The 20,868-nt window shown below is 44.5% G+C and overlaps 1 protein-coding gene across 1 annotated transcript in view; it reads right to left on the minus strand.

Annotated features, from left to right (window-relative positions):
* LOC137570395 (FHF complex subunit HOOK-interacting protein 1A-like) overlaps positions 1 to 20,819 on the minus strand; it is a 285,196-nt gene extending 264,377 nt beyond the window's left edge. The window contains exon 1 of the mRNA XM_068279077.1: positions 20,595 to 20,819. Within this exon, the coding sequence (XP_068135178.1) occupies positions 20,595 to 20,696 (102 nt within the window). The 5' untranslated portion in view covers positions 20,697 to 20,819. The remainder of the gene's footprint in view (positions 1 to 20,594) is intronic.
* Positions 20,820 to 20,868: the final 49 nt, after the last annotated feature.

Consider the following 20,868-nt stretch of genomic DNA (forward strand, 5'->3'; position numbering starts at 1 on the left):
AGTCTTCTTAATCATTCTTTCCACTTGCTATAGAGATGGTCAGATATAACAAGGCTACAGCTATAAGACTCCATTTTAAAGGTTAATACTTCTAATGCATTATTTCTATCATGGGAAATATAGCTATTTTCGGAAATTTCTACATTCATTTTCACTATATTTAAACTAAAATGGCAATAACCTAGCAAAATCAACAATGCAGATGACCTTCTAAATGGATTAAAGGAGAAATTTCACAGTCACTGTTCTCAACCCCCACCTACCAACACTTTTTCCATAATCTGACCTGAAAGATCACTAAAAACTGTGTTTTTGTGTCCCTGAAAAGCTTCTGTTTCAATGCAATTTCCAAAGTGTTTCTACAGCTTCAGCTATGTTAATAAAAATAACTATTTCTATGGCTGGATAGTATACTTGCTAAGGGCTCTGCCTTTGCCATGAGAGACTAAGGTTTGAATCCTGGCTAGGGTACCTATTCAGTAGTGTTGGGCGAACACCTGGATGTTCGGGTTCGGGTCCGTTCGCCGAACATGGGCCAGATGTTCGGCATGTTCGGCCCGAACCCCGAACTCCCCCGAACATCCCGCTTTTGGGGGCCCTATGGGGTCGCAGGCATAAAGGGGGAGCATGCCCCGGTCGCGGGGGGGGGGGGGGGGTCGGAAATTCCCCCCACCCCCTCTGCTAGCGCTCCCCCCTCTGCCCGCTTCCCCATACAAAAATTTTGCGTAAAGTTCAATAGTACCTTCAGTGGCTGGCTGGCACTGTGGTGTGAGTGAATAGGAGGAGTCCGAGTAGGACGCGTCGAGGCCGGGCAGCGGGCGGTTCAGCGGTAGTACCCTTGTGGTACTTCCGCCCTTTCTCTGACCTCACGTCCTCTGCATACGAGGGTACGCGTCACGCGTACCCTCGTATGCGTCATCACATAGAGGACGTGAGGTCAGAGAAAGGGCGGAAGTACCACAAGGGTACTACCGCTGAACCGCCCGCTGCCCGGCCTCAACGCGCCCTACTCGGACTCCTCCTACTCACTCACACCACAGTGCCAGCCAGCCACTGAAGGTACTATTGAACTTTACGGAAAATTTTTGTATGGGGAAGCGGGCAGAGGGGGGAGCGCTAGCGGAGGGGGTGGGGGGAATTTCCGACCCCCCCCCCCCCCGCGACCGGGGCATGCTCCCCCCTTATGCCTGCGACCCCATAGGGGGGCAGTATTCGGCCGAACAGGGCCCTGTTCGGCCGAACAGGGGCCCTGTTCGGCCTGTTCGGCTGGGCATTGAGCTGTTCGGGCGAACCCGAACTAAAAAGGCCGACCACCATGAGGTGTTCGGCCGAACTCGAACATCACCCGCACAGGGTGATGTTCTGCAGAACCCGAACAGTGGCGAACACTGTTCGCCCAACACTACTATTCAGTAGGAAGTCCTTGAGCAAGACTTCCGAACACTGCAGGGTGGCCCCTTAAAAGCCCTTAGTGGCTTCAGCTCTTAAGCGCTTTTAGTCCAATAGGAGAAAAGCGCTATACAAATGTTTGAACTGGATTATTACTATTGCTTAAGGAGGCTATTTTAGCAGTGTACCTGTCAGTCCCATTGTCTTACTCTACTGTTAACTCCTTCACTAATTTGGAGGCCAAAACAGAACACTGGGAATGGTCCTCTTGTACCCAAAGCCAAGGTACCAAAGTGCCCCCTTCACTATCCATCAGGCTTGGATTGCTTGTTTGTTCAGACCTTGGGCATGGCCTCTATGATCTTAGCAAACAATCGGGTATGGAAGTGGGAGAGGGCATGCCCAAGGTCTGTACAAACATGCAATCCAGCTGTTTAAACACCTTTTACTGCCCTTCAACTGCAACTAATAAATTAAATTGTCATCGGTACTGTTAATCACCCAAAGGGACCGCATATTAGAATTTGTGACATTTATGTTTTACAAGTTCTCTTCCAGTGCAGGAACTCATGAGGGAAGCCTAATTTTAATGCATTTTTTGTGTAATTCTGTTTTCAGTTTTACTCCATATTAATTGTACTTAATAGTCTAAATTGTACAAAACAGTTACATTTACCTGGTTATTTTTACATAATGGTAGGGAAAACAAATATATTATAATTACAAAGTTACTGATACAGAACAATATATAATTATATTGGTATTTGTACAGCACAAGTATCTGTGGGTGGTGTGCAGCAACTGATGTAGGTGGACCCCTCCCAGTTTGGCCGTCCTCCCTGTCTACCCTAAGCTCCCCCCCCCCCCCCCCCCGTGTACTCCTGTGGACAGGGCCGCCATCAAGGGGGGACAACTATCACTGGGGTGAGGTGCCCGGGGCCCCGGGGACCAATGTACAGGGGGCCCTGCCGTGAGCAGGAGGGTGTAACAGCGCTGGAAGGAGAAACAGCGGGTGCAAAGCAGCGGGGAGGGAGCCAGACCCCCCTCCTTTACCTGGGTCCCCCCTTCCGTGCTTCCCCCTCCAGATATTAAATTAGTTTCAGCGGCAGAAGGCGGGGAATGACTCACCTGAATTGCCTGTTCCAGACGCTGGAGTGCTTCCTTCCACACTGATTTAATATCTGGAGGCAGAGCGCAGAAAGGGGGAACTGAGATCAACTATACTAGTACCTATACTGGGGCAACTATACTACCTATACTGCGGGCAACTATACTAGCTACCTATTCTGGGGCAACTATACTACCTATACTGGGGGCAACTATACAAGCTACCTATACTGGGGCAAACATACTTTCTATACTGGGGGCAACTATACTAGCTACCTATACTGGGGCAACTATACTTTCTATACTGGTGGCAACTATACTAGCTACCTATACTGGGGCAACTATATTACCTATACTGGGGCAACTATACTTTCTATACTGGGGCAACTATACTATCTACCGGCAACTATATTACCTATACTGGGGGCAACTATACTAGCTACCTATTCTGGGGCAACTATACTACCTATACTGGAGGCAACTATACAAGCTACCTATACTGGGGCAAACATACTTTCTATACTGGGGGCAACTATACTAGCTACCTATACTGGGGCAACTATACTTTCTATACTGGGGACAACTATACTAGCTACCTATACTGGGGCAACTATACTTTCTATACTGGGCGCAATTATACTAGCTACCTATACTGGGAGAAACTATATTACCTATACTGGGGCAACTATACTAACTACCGGCAACTATATTACCTATACTGGGGGCAACTATACTAGCTACCTATACTGGGGCAACTATACTTTCTATACTGGGGCAACTATACTAGCTACCGGCAGCTATATTACCTATACTGGGGGCTACTATACTAGCTACCTATACTCGAGAAACTATACTTTCTATACTAGGACAACTATACTAGCTACCTATACTGAGGCAACAATACTACCTATACTGGGGCAACTATACTAGCTACCTATACTGGGGCAAACATACTTTCTATACTGGGGGCAACTATACTAGCTACCTATACTGGGGCAACTATACTTTCTATACTGGGGGCAACTATACTAGCTACCTATACTGGTAGCAACAATATTACCTATACTGGGGCAAGTATACTTTCTATACTGAATCAACTATACTATCTACCGGCAACTATATTACCTATACTGGGGGCAACTATACTAGCTACCTATACTGGGGCAACTATACTACCTATACTGGGGGCAACTATACTAGCTACCTATACTGGGGCAACTATACTTTCTATACTGGGCGCAATTATACTAGCTACCTATACTGGGAGCAACTATATTACCTATACTGGGGCAACTATACTAACTACCGGCAACTATATTACCTATACTGGGGGTAACTGTACTAGCTACCTATACTGGGGCAACTATACTTTCTATACTGGGGCAACTATACTAGCTACCGGCAGCTATATTACCTATACTGAGGGCTACTATACTAGCTACCTATACTCGAGAAACTATACTTTCTATACTGGGACAACTATACTAGCTACCTATAATGAGGGAACAATACTACCTATACTGGGGCAACTATACTAGCTACCTATAATGAGGGAACAATACTACCTATACTGGGGCAACTATACTAGCTACTTATATTGGGGGCAACTATACTTGGCTACCTACCCTATACAGGGGGCACCTATACCTGGCTACCTTCCTACCTATACTGAGGGTGATAATTTTCAGGTGCTGTGCGATCATTCCAAATCCATGGTCATCGCAGACCCATATGCTGGGTTGGCATACTTATTCTATTGATCACCTTCTAGAAAAACCATCAAAATGATGATTAATGGTTTCTGTAGATCTCCTTGTGTGTCCACAGCCTTAGCTCTTTTTAGGCCCACTTGACAAAGGCAGTTTACAAGATAGTACAGCTAACTTTAGACACAAATAATCCACTGCAGGAATGTCTGATACTACAAGTAAAAAATATATTTGCGTTTTTAAACTGAATAAAAAAGTGTCTGCAATATCACTTTGCTGGATAATTTTAACATTGTTTTAACGGTAGACCGAGGTAGGAGTTTAGAGTTAGGTAAAGAGCATGGAGCTAGTTTAGTGCCAGGGTATGCTGGGGAGTAAGGGCTGGTTCAGAGGGGCATCTGAGCAAGCAGCATGGTGTCTAGCTCACATGCTTCTCTGCTAGTGTGCAGAAAAGCATTTGTCAACCTTCGGCGGCTTTTCCCATCACAATAAAGGCCAAAACATTAATTTGAATGGACATCACTTAAAACTCAAAAAAAAATGCAACAACATAATAACCTTTAAAGAAAAAACATTTCTTTGTAAGGCCTGGGCCACACTAGCTCCGGGTGCGGGACGCATCCGTGGTCCGGGCTCCGATTTTCAAAACCCGGAACGCAAGCGGATCCGTGCTGCCTTTTTTGCAGCACACGTTTTGGATCCGCTTGCGTGTTTTTTGTTTTTTTTTTGCTAGAGGGGGTAGCAGCCAGGACGGGGGGCTGCGGGCAAAGCGGCGGCCAGGGGGGTCACATCCCCCCCCCCCTTGCTCACCTGGGTGCCCCCCGTCCCCGCTCCCCCTCCAGCTCGCATATAATGTAATAATTTGTACCTAATGAAGTTCGGCGAGCCGGGCACTTCCGCTCACACCGCTCGCCGTCACTTCCTGCAATGTCGCCCTCTGTATTTCAGTGGGCGGCATCGCAGGAAGTGACGGCGAGCGGTGTGGGCGGAAGTGCCCGTCTCGCCGAACTTAATTAGGTACAAATTATTACATTATATGCGAGCTGGAGGGGGAGCGGGGACGGGGGGCACCCAGGTGAGCAAGGGGGGGGATGTGACCCCCCTAGCCGCCGCTTTGCCCGCAGCCCCCTGTCCTGGCTGCTACCCCCTCCAGCATGGCGGCCCCCTCCTTCACCATGGGACACTGGAAACTGATCCGTTTCCAGTGTCCCAAAATGTCAGTGAAGAGGGAGGCCCGTTTCCCTATTGATTTTCACTACCCGTACGTGTATACGGGTCCGTGAAAAATGCTGCAAGTCCGGACTCAGCGTTCCGGGTTTAAAAACGTATTCCGCGGATCGCACGCGGATACGTTTTTAACTTGAGTGTGTACTGTTCCTATTTTTAACATTGGTATCCGTGGCTACGTTTTTCGTCCGGGACAAAAAACGTAGCTACGGATACGTTTTTAAATCAAGTGTGAACTAGCCCTTACAGCTGATACAAATCCTGCAATAAATCTGCAGTGTGTCTACTTCAGGCTTTCATGGAAGCAGACATAGGGTTAACATCCTGTGTTTACAAATTAGCTGTTCTGCCAAGACAGCCAGCTGACACACCTGAGAGATCAAATTACGCTTGTGATTAGTCACAGATGAGGGGGAATTAGACAGGCTAAACTCTCTACATACGTGGTGCATTTCTATATGCTTTTCTTCTGTCCTGTGCAAGAGTTCAGGTCCACTTTCAGTGTACAAGTGGCTTGGCCGTCGTTTAACACCTGTTCAGTGCCCGTTGGAACTGACTCTGAGGGTGAGCACAGATGAGGACAAAGGGCAATTCTCTGATAGCCTGTATTCTTCTCAATGAATTCTAGGATATGGTTGCTGAAAATAGGTTATTCCCTTTATAAAAACAGCAATATAGTAAGTATGTTAATTCAATGGAACCAATGACTATAAAAATCCTGAACATGCACATTTTGCCATTTGCTTGCTCACAATGAGAACTACGACTTCTGTGTGGATGCTAAATGTGTACAAATCACTAAGTAATATTTCGCAAATTGCTCTGACATTTGCTGAATTTGGAATCGTTTTCTGCCTGGCTATTCATTTTGTGACATCAGTCAGTAAATACAATCAATAAGCTGTCTGTGTAGTGTTTTGTACTGGTATGAAGGTAATCTCCCTTTAAAGCAAACCTGAACTGAAAATAAACTTAGGAGGTAAATAATTGTATGTGCAGTAGTAATGATAAAAACAACTTCGCTTTAGTCTCATATTCTTATTTTCAATTTAAAGCGGAATATAACCCTGCATTTCAACTTTGCTCTAAAACATTATTTACAGCATATTATATGCAATCAGCATTTTTTTTTTTTTACTAGACCAGCATTGGAAGGGTTAAACACAGAGGTTTAAAGTTCCGTGGAGAGATATGCAGAAGTTCAGATAGATACATTTAACTAAATAGAATGTAACAAGTGATAAATGTTACACACTCTTTGGCTGTCCTCCAGCTCCTTCTCAGTCAGAGAGAGTGAGTCACATTCAACACTTAGATACATTTATGTAAACAAAATGTATCTATGTAAGCTTCGATGCGTCTGCAGTTCTCTCCAGGAACTTTAAAGCTTTGTGTAACCCTTCCAATGCTGGTCTAGTAAAAAAAAAAGCTGGTTGCATATAATATACTGTAAATAATGTTTTAGCGCAAAGTTGAAATGCAGGGTTATATTCCGCTTTAAGGGCTAAATTCTAGGTCTAAAGTATAAACAGCAACCATGTCACTGTACTGTAAAATTTAGTTTAACCACTTGAGGACTGCAGTGTTAAACCCCCCTAAAGACCAGGCCGTTTCTTGCTGCACTGGCGATCGGACTCCCCTCCTATTTTTGTGGCTGGAAAGTGTAATGGTTAAGGGCTCTGCCTCTGACACAGGAGACCAGGGTTTTGAATCTCGGCTCTTCCTGTTCAGTAAGCCAGCACCCATTCAGTAGAAGACTTTAGGCAAGTCTCCCTAACACTGCTACTACCTATAGAGCGCGTCCTAGTGGCTGCAGCTCTGGCGCTTTGAGTCCGCCAGGAGAAAAACGCGATATAAATGTTATTTGTCTTGTCTTGTCTATTTTTGTCCCTAAGGGGATATGCCGCCGGAGGTGTCCGATCGCTGCTGCCACTTTTTTTTTTCTGCCTCATAGAGGCTCTCTCTCCCTCCGTCCCTTTCCCTCTCCTTCCTCCCTCCCCTCAGCCTACAGAAATGAACAGGACGGCGATCCGTCCTGTTCTACACCTCTCATAGGCATCAGCCTATGAGAAGACAGCAATCCCCGGCCAATCAGAGGCCGATCTTGTACAGCGCTGCTGAAGACCGTGTACGGATGTAAACAAAGGGGATTTCTTTCCCCTTTTGTTTACAAACAGCCTGTTAGCCGCGATTGGTGGCTAGCAGGCTTATCACGGAGCGGAACTCCATGAACCGGCAGGGAATGATCGTGCATGCTTTCAGATGGAGCATGTGCGATCTGTGGTTTCCCAGATACCATTCCTACCAAAAGCCTTCGCTCCTCAGATGAGGCCCTCTTGTCATCCAGCTTGGTTACCTCCTCTCATTCCCGCATCCAGAACTTCCCTTGATCATCACCTCTCCTTGGACCCACAGCTTGTCACTACTCTAAGCCTGGACACCTTCAAATGTTCAGTTGCAGCACAGAGGAGGCAGAACAAACCCAATGGTCTGCTCTGCAAATTGAAAGACTGTCTGAAGACAAGGCAAGACACAAAACATTTATATCATGCTTTTCTCCTGCCGGACTCAAAGCGTTTCAGGGCTGCAGCCACTTAGCGCCTGCTCCACGGGCAACCTGGATCATTACGAAGCCTTGCCCAAAGACTCTTTACTGTTTTTCATACTAACTTCAGCCAAGATTCGAACCAAGGCTCAAACCCTAGATCAAAGTCAACAGATTTACCAGTACGCTATCCAGCTGACCCTACTCCTCCCTGACTACCTCATGTGGGTGATGATGGGATGGGATGAGGAGTTTGGACAGCTTGCATAATGCTGTTCAGTTTAGCCAAGCTCCATTTGACATTCAAACAGGAAGTCATTGCTGCAAACCAAGCAAGCCAGGCAATAAAAAAAGAATAGCACAAACATGGGTTATTTGCAATGTACATTTTATTTCACACACTATGCATTAAATCATGGGATTGAACTAGGGCTCTAATACAATAAACTATGACTCCTGTTCATTGGTAACCCAGAATCTTTTCACTCAGAGTGTAGTCTCCAGTATGACTGTGTGCTTCAGGATAGTATACACTATGCTTCTTTTATTATACCCATAACTAATGTTTTGGTGCTTTGCTGTGGTCAATATAATGTTAAATCACCCTTGATCTACTGTGGAAGCTCTCTTGTTATATAAAGTCATAAAAAGGAGCTGGATTTTGGAAAAGGCAGAGCGATTAACAAGCACAACAACATCTGCTGTGCTGCTGCTAAATTATTTCCTCCACTACCCATAAGCCAACATCTCTCCCTTCCAGAAGAAATATTTATTATTTGTTTACCTAATATACTCCTGTGTGCCTGGGAGATTACACCGCCATACAACCATTACCAAGCATGTCAAATAATCAGAATGATGAGTCTGCTTGGGAATAATTAGGGTTGGGAGTTTAATTGTATCAGTAACCAACTGCTAGTTTGATTTCCCAGCATTAAATAGTAGATAGGTTTGAAGTCGTATGAGTGGTATTTCGGAGTCTTTGTAACAAATGACCAATTAGTCCTCAGTACTTTTTCCACCACCTGTGCTTTGACTTATTAGCCATTTCTACTCCCGCTGCAAAGACAAAATTACCCTCCTGTCAACTGACATCTCTTTCGCAATAGGTGTTGAGTTACAGATTATTATTTTTATTATGCATTAGCACTTTACAGAGTAAATTAAACAACTCATGTCATTAACTTTCCATAAGGGGGGCTCACAATTTAATATCCCCACCATAATCATATGTCCCTGCAGACAAGTGTCACAAAATCCAGAGAGCATGCCATTGTCCTTAAGAATGATAATATTGAAGCACTAAATTAAACCTGCATTTTTGGGGAAAGAAAAAGAAAAATACACTGGCTGAAGCAGCTACATCAAAAGATGACAACTGCCAATTACGTAGATCAGTGTCCCCGCGCTGTCAGCACTTCTGACTGTCTTAAAGGACTTAGGAGCTGAAATAAAAAAAAAAAGTTAATTACCTTAGTGCACTATAAAGGCCCATACACACGTCGGATTTTAGCGAACGACCCGTCGTTTGAACGTTCCGTCGTTCGGACGTTTTCGCGTCAAATCCGACGTGTGTACAGACTATCGTTCGGGTGATAAGACTGGTTACCAGCGATCCGCCCGGCGGATCGTTGGTAACCAGTCTTATCACCCGAACTATAGTCTGTACACACGTCGGATTTGACGCGAAAACGTCCGAACGACGGAACGTTCAAACAACGGGTCGTTCGCTAAAATACGACGTGTGTATGGGCCTTTAGAGCTCTGTGTAGACGATCTGTGCCTCCCTTGTAGTTTCCAGACCCTCTGTTATTTTAATCCTCTTATCATTACAGGCCCCGACCCAGCCCAGGGTCGCCTTATCTCTGTGCACTACAATCGCTGCTTTAAAATCCCTTTGCCTGCTTAGCTCAAAGCGACGTTGCTGTGTAGGATCGCAGCCCATCGTCACTCGTGCACTGAGTCATAAATCATGTGGGCGTCACCACATGACCGCCCACATGACTGATTTCACTTCAAGCCAGCCGTCTCTTTGAGCTAAGCAGGCAGAGGGATTTTAAAGCGGCGATTGTAGTGCCCAGAGATAAGGCGACCCTGGGCTGGGTCGGGGCCTGTAATGATAAGAGGATTAAGATAACAGAGGGTCTGGAAACTACAAGGGAGGCACAGATGGTCTACACAGAGCTCTAATAGTGCACTAAGGTAATTAACTTTTTGTTTTTATTTCAGCTCGTAAGTCCTTTAAGCTCGCCATAAACCATATAATATTCCCATCTCCATTTAGTATGATAGCTCAAAGAAATAATCTGTTTACATTTTATCAATTGGTAGTCCATATATTGTATGAATGTGGTTAGATTATATGTTGAATGACCACCTTTATGCCGATTCTAGAAATCAGAGCTATCTAGAATTAGCATGACCCCAACACACACACACACTTAGGGCTCTTTCACACTAGGCTTGCGGCAGATGATTAAAAGATCCCCGATGCATTACAACATAACGCTCTGGAACGCTTCGTCTAATGTGAAAGGTAGCATGAAGGTCAATAGACTTTCATGTTACCCCGCTTACCACATCCTAGGAGTAATCCGTTAAAACACATGGATCAGCTCCTATTGTGAAAAAGCCCTATGGGCCTGTGTCTGCTTGTCAGTTTTTTCGGTGCATTTTCTTCACAGGAAAACTGCAATGTTAATCAATGGGCTAGTTCACACTTGAATGCATTTTTCACATACAGAAAAACAATTGACAGCAATGCAGCACTCTCAGGCAACTCATGCAGATAAACTGACGCACAGAAAAACTGATGAGTGGAGACAGGCCCTAAGCTGAGAACTACAAACCTATATAATGCATAAAATGGAGGGTTAATCTGCAAAAGGAGGACAGCAAAGTTTGTCCATATTTCCCTTCTTCAATGTCCAGAAAAATAAAATAAATTAAAGGACAACTATTGTTACATCATATGTATAAATGTACACCGACATCGTACATATAAACTTACATTTCTCACAGAGTAAAATGCACTATAAATTATATTTTTTTCTATTTATTGACTGTCACAGAAGGCAGTAAAAATCAGCACTTACTGAACTACCACTGCTCAGTCCAACTGCCAAAATAGTATGCAAAATAGTAGGGAAGCTGGCTGACATATTTGTATAGAATCTTTACAGTTTACAGGGAGTTCTTTTGTAAAGAATAAAGGTAGTGTGGAGTATATTCCATGAAGAAATGGACGAGTCTAAAATCTGTCAGATCTTTCAGCTACTTACTACCTTATGTGACAGCTAAATAGAAAAACAAAATAACATGTGCATTTTACTGGGGGAAAATGTAAATTTTAAATGTAAGTATTTCAAATTTTACATTTTTGTTTTGTGATAGTGGCAGAATACAGATAAAGGTATACAGAAAAAGAAGATGTAAGACGTATTGAGATGAAAATTCCAGAAGAAGATAGAAGAGGATACAGAGGAAGAAGAAGATACAGAACAGAAGAAATAAAAAAGGTTACAGATGAAACAAGAATGCAATATCTTATCATATTGGTATCGTATTTCAACTCAACTTTTTAAGGGGAACTGAAGAGAGAGGTATATGGAGGTTGCCATGTTTATTTTCTTTTAAAGAGAACCCAAGGTGGGTTTGAAGAATATTATCTGCATACAGAGGCTGGATCTGCCTATACAGCCCAGCCTCTGTTGCTATCCCAAACCCCCCTAAGGTCCCCCCTGCACTCTGCAATCCCTCATAAATCACAGCCACGCTGCTGACAAACAGCTTGTCAGAGCTGACTGTGTTTATCTCTATAGTGTCAGTCTGCTGCTCTCCCCGCCTCCTGCAGAACTCCAGTCCCCGCCTGCATCCCTTCCCTCCCTGCTGATTGGAGGGAAGGGACGGGGGCAGGGACCGGAGCTATGCAGGAGGCGGGGGAGCAGCTGAGACTGACACTACAGATGTAAACACAGCCTCACAGCATGGCTGTGATTTATGAGGGATTGCAGATTGCAGGGGGACCTTAGTGGGGTTTGGGATAGCAACAGAGGCTGGGCTGTATAGGCAGATCCAGCCTCTGTATGCAGATAACATTCTTTAAACACACCTCGGGTTCTCTTTAAGCAATACCAGTTGCCTGGCAGCCCTGCTGATCCTCTGGCTCTAAAACTATTAACCATAGCCCCTGAACAAGCATGCAGCAGATCAGGAGTTTCAGACTCTACAGTCAGATCTGAAAAGACTAGCTGCATGATTGCTTCTGGTGTTATTCAGATACTACTGCAGAGAAATAGACCAGCAGGGCTGCCAGGCAACTGGTATTGATTAAAAGGAAATAAACATGGCAGCCTCCATACACCTCTCTCTTCAGTTCCCCTTTAATTTAACACTTTCTTATTTATGGGTATTAGAGATTAGAGAATAAAAATTTACCCTTTTACCTACTTGCCTAGAAGGGTGCCACCTAATTAATAAAGTAGCATCCCAAACTCCACCATAAACTGGTTAGGCTGCTCACTAGGGAAAAACATCTATAACTAGAAAGTTGTTTAACCCACTGCTGTTCTCTGACAGATTCGGCTGGCAGTGTGCCTATGGAAATGACTGCATCACCCCATCCAGCCAAATATGGCCACATCAAGCAACCATCATCTCCTGTCTGCAGGTACCCTACGCAACAGTGCTCAAATATAACCTTGCCTGTTACAAGATAATAAACTGAGATTAAACCCCTTGGTCACAATATTGTTTCCCGCAAATGTTCCTTTTTATGGCACCTCATTGCCAGGACAATCCTAAGAGAATGAAGAATGGGTATGTGTTCCAATGTCTTCAGGCATTTCTTATTCAGCAGTGCATCAGCGACTGCCAATGTGTAATGATAGCTAAATGTTTCACTAATGATTTTTAATTATATTTCTTGTCCGCCTTGGAAATGAAAGCATGACTGATGGAAGCAGCACACCAGTGAGAGAACACTCACTGCTTCTTATAAACATGAAACTTGTAGTTGTCAGACTACCAACAAGGGGATAGAAAAGGAATTTCCCCATTTCATCATCTTGGAAAAAAGAAAGTATGAAAAAAAATAATGCAATGTGTCATGAATGATACGAAAGTCAGGACAATTATCGATTCCGCATCACTCCTCAAAGCTGAGCAGAATGTCAGTTTCTCTTTGAAATGTGCAGCCAGATGTCTTTTTATCCCTTCACTCTGACTTAAAGCAGCCCCTCACCCACTTCCTACTAGCTATTCACATATAGGTGTGAGGACCAAATGCTGGCCTTGTAGCAGATTCAGCAGATAAGGATCAATCTCTTTTATTTCCCTCTCAAAACTCTTAGATTTTCCCTCCACTAAACTGTGGATAGACAATAGAAGACTTCCTTTATTAATAATCCAAGATGTGTTTATCGCAGACAAAAGGCAAAAATATTTCCCGGTTCCTAAAAATCAGCCTAATAGCTCCTCCAATTTATAGTAGTCTAGCGGCTATGGAAACAGAGTTATTCAGCGTTACCTTACTACTATTTGGTGTCATTTGATCAAACATCGGCCGCAGGTTACAAATCTGCCCTCGGATTTGCTGTGCGCCAATCCAGACAGAAACAGCGCAGGTTTTTGGTAAATTGTGTCATTCTATGCTTGTACAAAAACCTCTGCCTATCATGCTCCGCAGAAGGTAAACACACCTACTTTTCAGGTAAGCCAGCGGCAAAACTCAGATGGTATAACGGTTCGGGCAGTACCGACCCCTCCCAGTCTTCCAAATTCCACTAACCAACAACTTTCTCCATGCATGCATTCCTAGGAGGACCGGGCGATTACCATATAAGGACTTGTGATATTAACAGGGGCGCCTTAACCTACTGACCACCCAGGCAGCGGCTTGGAGCGGCTTTGATGGGGAAGGCGCAATAAATTACTGTCAGTCCAAGGGGAAATAAAAATTCCTGTCCTGAAAGACCGTTGTAAGGGACTGGAGAGAAATAGATTTCCTTCTGTTTTAAGAAGGCAAATTACACCAAGCTTTGCTTTTTTAGTAGGAGGGCATTTTGGTACCTTTTATCCCCCTATACATTCCTAGTAGCTTGGGTCACCCTGAGCTGCTTGGTTACTCTGCTCTTTTCACAAATAGCCTTCTGCTAAGTCACTGGTAAAGAATCATTCAGAGTTCAGATTTATAGATACTCCGTAAGAAGAATGTGTCTGATTTATAGCTGTTCTCTGCCCCTCCATGAGTCCACCCTGAGCCTGACTGACTGACTGACATTTAAGAGTATGTAGTGAAAGTTTTCTACTCTCACAAGTGTTTTTAGGAATGCATCTCACTGGGGAACTCAGGGGGCTATTCCGGGTGTCTGGAACCTCCCCCCTGCACTGAGCTGTGTATTCAGCCAGCCAAGCCCGCATAATATAAACAGCCTCATTCTCCCTCCCTTCTTACTTCTGGTGCCTCCCTCCAGCTAATAGAATGAGAGAGGCAGCCGAGCTTCCCACACAAAAAGATGCAGCCTGCAGTGAGAGAATGTTGATTCTGGAGTCCCCCACTCTCCACAGCACAGAAGTGTCAGACATGATGCAATTAGAGGGCAGTCAAGCTGGTAAATACAAGTTGAAAAGTTTTTGACAGTCCCTAGACTCCAGGAGGGCTGCTTTCAGACTTGTGTGAGAGGCTGACAGGGACAGGAGTCCGATTACAGGCAAGTAGCCTGTGTGAATACAGATAAGTTCTCTGCTCCATCTCAGGCTATTCTCAATTTCTCCACTCCTCTCTCTGGGCTAGTGCACGCCAAAATGACAATCGCTAGCAATTTGTGAGTGTGATTTTGTGAAGCGATTTTCACAGCGATTTTTGAATGAATCGCTCAAAAACATGCTACATGCAGCATACCTGCGATTTTGAAAAAGTCACAACGCTGCTGTGGGAACACCGTCATAGGGTAACATTAGCCAAGCGCTTTTCAAATCACTGTTGATTTGAAAAACGCTCAGAAGCACTCTTGGTGTGCACCAGCCCTCCCTCATTCACCTTTGTTTCCCTCTTCCCCTAGAGCTGGCTGTCATACAGGAAACTAAATAAAAGTGCAATCCTGGTGAGGCAAAATATTATTATTTAGTATTTATATAGCGCCGCCATCTTCCGCAGATGCATATATCCCTGCATCATATGGGTATCGCTTGCGCTATGTGACACTAGGTGGCATATTCCACTGAATTGTCCAAACTAAGTCTATCTCCCATTCGGAGTTCCTCTCTCGGGGGGGTTGTGCCAGCGCTGTACCCCGTTCAAATTTGCTGCTACCAGAAGCACTCAGAAACACTCGTGTCCTTGAGTACTTCCAAAGATAGGCAGCTCCGTAATACGCCAGCGCACTTTTGTGCATGTGCAGTATGGAGCCACCTGTATTCGGAAGCACTCGGGGACATACGTGCTTCTGGACCTTTCAGGAATTCCCCCCTTAAAAATCCTGCGTTTGCCCCTGCATCTAATAAGGATTCATAGAAAGATTTGAGACAGTCCCTCACTATTCAGTGTACAGAGGCGACAGCGCCCTACAGCCAAATGTTACTGAGTCTGCAGAGAGAGTGAGACAAACAAACACACAGTAAACTCTGCAGACAACACTGTGCTCTGCTAGAATGTCTGGCATGTCTAGATGTCAGGACGATTGCCATGACTAGCTATGGAGCGGTAGGATCATCTGATGCTCTCCCCATTGGGACACACAGCCTGCACTTCTCCCTGAATTCACAAGGACAGTGTTTGAAGTGTGTAATGGACACAGTGGGGGTTGCAGGTTTTGTCTTTCATTGTGAGCAAGTGAATAGGAGGGCAGCATCTAAATGCTCAAATAATGATAATGGACATGTAAGCAATGTGTGTAATTACATCCATCACTACTTATAATTGAAGCTGGCATAATAATGTATTTCCATTAATGCTGTCTGTTTGCCCTCTCTCTAATGCTATGTACCACCTCACGATTTTTCCAACGATTTTCCCGATGTCCATCAATTTTTTTTTTGTGCGACAAGTAGTCATTTACACAATGTCGTGACATCGCTTAACATTGTGTGGTGATAAGTGACCGTCACTGAGGATCGGATCTTTAAGATCCTTGACGACACCCCATAAAGTACTGCAGTCGCTTGACTTCTCGTTTGCGCCCGTCCTGTAATGTCACGTGACATCTTGCATACCCGCTGGCAGGAAGATGAATCGCTGGACGCTTGTCATAAGGGACACCTCGCTGGATCCATCTTCCTGTGTTGTTGCAGTCACTGTGGTGAGTGTGGAGCTTAACTTTGCTCGCCCACACCCTCTGCTCATGGTCCCTCTCCCACTGTCTCTCTGACCAAACAACTGCTACTTGGGGAACAATGTGCACAACTATGTACACTAGTCTGAGCACTCTTCAGGGGAGCCAGTAGCATTTGGAACTATTATTGTGTATTTATGTAGCACTGACATCTTCAGCACTTTACAGAGTACATAGTCATGTCACTGACTGCTCACTGGAGCTTACAATTTCATCCCTACCATAGTCAAACTGTAATGTCCGACCATATATATTATTATCATATATTTATATAGCACTGACATCTTCTGCAGTACTTTACAGAGTACATAGTCATGTCACTGACTGTCCCCAGAGGAGCTCACAATCTAATCCAACCATAGTCATAGTCTAATGTCCTACCATATTATTATTATGCATTCATATAGCACTGACATATTCTGCAGCACTTTACAGAGTACATAGTCATGTCACTGACTGTCCTCAAAGGAGCTTACAATCTAACCCTACCATAATCATAGTATAATGTCCTACCATATTATTATTATTTATTTATATAGCACTGACATCTCCTGAAGCACTTTACAGAGTACATAGTCATGTCACTGACTGTCCTCAGAGGAGCTCACAATCTAATATCCCTACCACAGTTATAGTCTAATATTTTCAATATAGGATTGTTTTGGGGTAAACCAGTTGACTTATTAGTATGTTTTTTAGGATGCAGGAAATGTCTGAAGTGTCTGAAGACAGAAACTCCATGCAGATTTTGCCCTGGCCAATGTTCAAGCCTAGGACTCTGCAGTAGTGCTACCCACTGAGCCTCTATTCTACTCATAGATATCTGCTCATCCATGTCATCAATTCTGACCCTCTACTACCCTTCCTCCCTCCATTGTACTTCTCTTCTCTTGTATCACTTACACTACAAACACACTGTGCTTATCTCTAGAATGGATTATGAATCAAACTATTAGGCCCAGTGCACACCAAAACCACTAGCAGATCCTCAAAACGCTAGCGGTTTTTGGAGCAGATTTCAGAGCGATTCTAGGCATGTTTAGAGACATTTTCTAAACATGCCGAGCGGTTTTGTGAAGCAGATTACAAATACTGTTACAGTAAAAGCTGTTACTGAACAGCTTCTGTAACAAAAACGCCTGGAAAACCGCTCTGATCTAGCGTTTTTCAGAGCGTTTTGCATTTTTCCTATACTTTATATTGAGGCAGAATTGCTTCTACAAACCGCAAATGTGCAGCAGGAGGCACGTTTGCAGTTTGCTAAAAAACCTCAAACCGCTGGTGTGCACCATCCCATTGAAATACATTAGCCAAGCGTTTTCACAGACAGATGCGGTTGGCGGATCGCTGCTAAAACCGCTCGGTGTGCACTGTGCCTTAAACTACCTTACCATATCAGCCCTTCAATGTCATGATATACCCACTCCAGTCCTACCCTAACAGGTGGTAACATATCTGCATATCTCACAATGTTTGTGAAAAATTATTCTGAAAGTAAGAATGTCTTGCTTGATAATCCAATCTTGCAATGTGACTGACATTGGAACTTGTAGCGTTGGTGCTGTATTTATTTGAGGTGCATACTGGCAGCATGTGCTGTATGGCATACAATACTGATCATCCACAAGGTAAACTTAGGCAGCTGCCTAGGGTCTAGAGAGAGTTTAGGGGCCTGGTGGTTGCTAGCCCCCACCAAATCTAACTAAATAAGCCAGGTGACCATCAGTGGAGGGCAAAGTGCTATCTTGCCCAGGGCCCCATTTCATAGTTATCCCTCTCTGATGGCTTATATCATGTGTGAAGTGTTCTATAATGTATATGATTTTTGTTTTATTTTTTATGGGGGGGGGGGGGGGGGGGCGCCACAGGATTTCTTGCCTGGAGTGACAAGAAGGCTAGAGGCGCCCCTGGATATCAATGCCTGCATTTGAACTGGACTTTATTTGTTTCTATCCCACACGGACTGCATTCAGTTAAGTAAACTTTTCACCATTTTCCCCTATTATTTTAAGCTTTGTGTTTATATGTTAATTGATGTATATAAATGTGTGTAATGCATTTTTGTTAGTAAAACGTTTAAAAAATCATTTTAACAGTTAAAACCTGTTCCTGAACATACACAATCATACTTGCTCCTCCGAAAATGTAAACTTGTGTTCTATAGTATTTTGCATCTACAACCCGTATGCTTGAATCGGGCACAGATAGACAGATCTGGCGCCGATCCCTGCATACAGCTAAGGGTTAAGTTACAGTGTTCTCAGTGTGTTAATATAGTTACAGTCGTGGGCTGACTCGCACGTGGTGGCAAGCATTTGAATTGTGTTTGTGTGGTGAATCCTTGGAGTCAGAACACTCCTCTCGGCTAGTCGGTTCACAGATTGCAAATCCACATATGGGCATCTATGCGCAAAGCGGCAGCGAGATCGAGTTTCTGACTCTTAGCGATTGATCCAATGAAGGATCGGCCCTTGCCATTCTTGACACAATGCACAAGGTAACTATGAATCAGATCAGGCAGACTATTTGTTGCTATTGAGTCAAGATAGCCTCACATCTCTATAACCCACATGAAAATGTAGAAGATCGGTGTTTTCCATTGATATTATGCATGCTGTACACATTATCATCAAACTACCAGCAACCAAGTGACAGCCATTCAGCACTGACAAAAGTAAATATAACATGGATGGACCTCCTGATTTACCTGATTTACTAAATCATTTCCAGAGATCTCCAAGCATCTCCGCCATGGCCTAGGGCACCACAGGAGCAAGGGCACCAAAGCAGCAGGCTAAACTGGTGCAGCATGTGCAAGCTTGCAAATTCTGCAATGCAGGGAGATCAAACGAGCGCCTGACCGCTTTATTCTGCTGCTAGCTACCTGTGCCTCAGCCATTTTGCTCTCGGTGCACGTTTGAATTGTGGTGGACGGTTATGAACTCAGCCAGCATTAATGACAGAATGAAAGAGGAAGGTTCTGCACTGGAGGAGTGGAGAAATGAGTGACACTGATGGCTGCTGCAGTGTAAAAACGAGCTGGCTACCTATATTGAAAGGAAGGGGGGGGGGGAGGAATTAAGGGGGTCATCTGACTACCTATGCTGGAGGGAAAGGGGGAGGGGTCATCTGGCTACCTATACTGGGGGGTTATCAGGCTACCTACACTAGAGGGGAGGGGAGGAGGGGTCATCTCGCTACCTATACTGACGGGGGGCAGATAGTGACAGTGGCCTTGGGTGGTAAATAGTACAAATCCGGCCCTGTGTGATGATGAACAACAAAAACGACTGGATAAGTTAAAAACATGATAGACCTGGGGCCCCGGGCTGTCATGTGGATCAGTGTTTGTGAAGTTAAAAACATGGTCAGAAAGTAGTGGCCATTAGTGACAACTGACAAGGAGGTAGTCACAGTGTTTGCTTGATGGAGAAGGAAGAGAAGGATAGTAGTTGGGGCCCCCTTACAGCTCTGGGACCCCCCTGTGGTAGCAAGGTCTCCTTCCTCCCTGTAGTTCGCAATGAGCTACAGGTTCCCAATCATTCAAATCCTCTTTTAGAGCCCTTTTCCACTAGGCATGTTCTGATCCAAAAATCGGATCATATGCTCTTTCATGGCGCTTGGAACCAATTTTACCAAAGTGCACCAATTTTAACCAAAGTGCAATTGCACTGCCTGCTGCAGTCTTTGTGTGATTGCGCTTAGGTATCCTCTATGGGAGCAAACAAATATTGTGGTACTGTGATTTTCATGCAATTTTCCTATGGAGCCTGAAGCCCAGCCACCCGTCTCCCAAAAATTGCAATTATGCTGCACATAACTATGATTGTACCAAAAACCTGCAGCGCACAGGAAATCACATATCGCATTTTAAAACAGCTGCAAATTGCAATCAATACCACAGCGCAATTTGCAGTGAGTATCGAGATTAGCAGTGGAAAAGGGCTCCCGTGTCCCTTCCCCAGCTGACCGCATCGGAAAGCAGAAGTGCCAACGCAATGCACTGCACGTCTGTTCTGATGCGATTTTCAGCAATGCGATTGTGATTCTATTCACAATCGCATTGCGTTTGTGTATTTTCGTTGGCAACCGTGTATTGCGATTCTGTGGTGTATCACAACCCATGTTATCTGGGTAAGTGGCCTACAGACAAAATGAACACATTTTCTGCTTGGACTGGCTGATAGAATCAGCTGTTGCATTACTGGAATGGTAAGTCGGCTATCAAAACGTGATAATAGCAAACTATATTATAATTGCAGCCAGATTCTGTTCGCACATCATTACCTGAGCCCAGTGGTTCTTGAATACTATGGTACAAGTCTCTGGGTCCACCCCCTGCAGGTCGATACTCGGCCGGCTTTTGCTGACACTGACGTTCTGTTCCATGATGTGTCTTGTACAGCTTGTCACACTAAGCCATGCCCAGCTTGTCTATGCAAGCGAGGATCTCTCTTCTGGTTAGGTCATTGTCTTCTGAAAGTTACTTTTGTATAGCATTACGCCTCCAGCACTCCTGCATTTTGAAAGAGGGATACAAAGGAGAGAGATCATGCGTTTC

The sequence above is a fragment of the Hyperolius riggenbachi genome, chromosome 1, assembly GCF_040937935.1.
Source record: "Hyperolius riggenbachi isolate aHypRig1 chromosome 1, aHypRig1.pri, whole genome shotgun sequence".
In the NCBI taxonomy this organism is placed as follows: Eukaryota; Metazoa; Chordata; class Amphibia; order Anura; family Hyperoliidae; genus Hyperolius; species Hyperolius riggenbachi.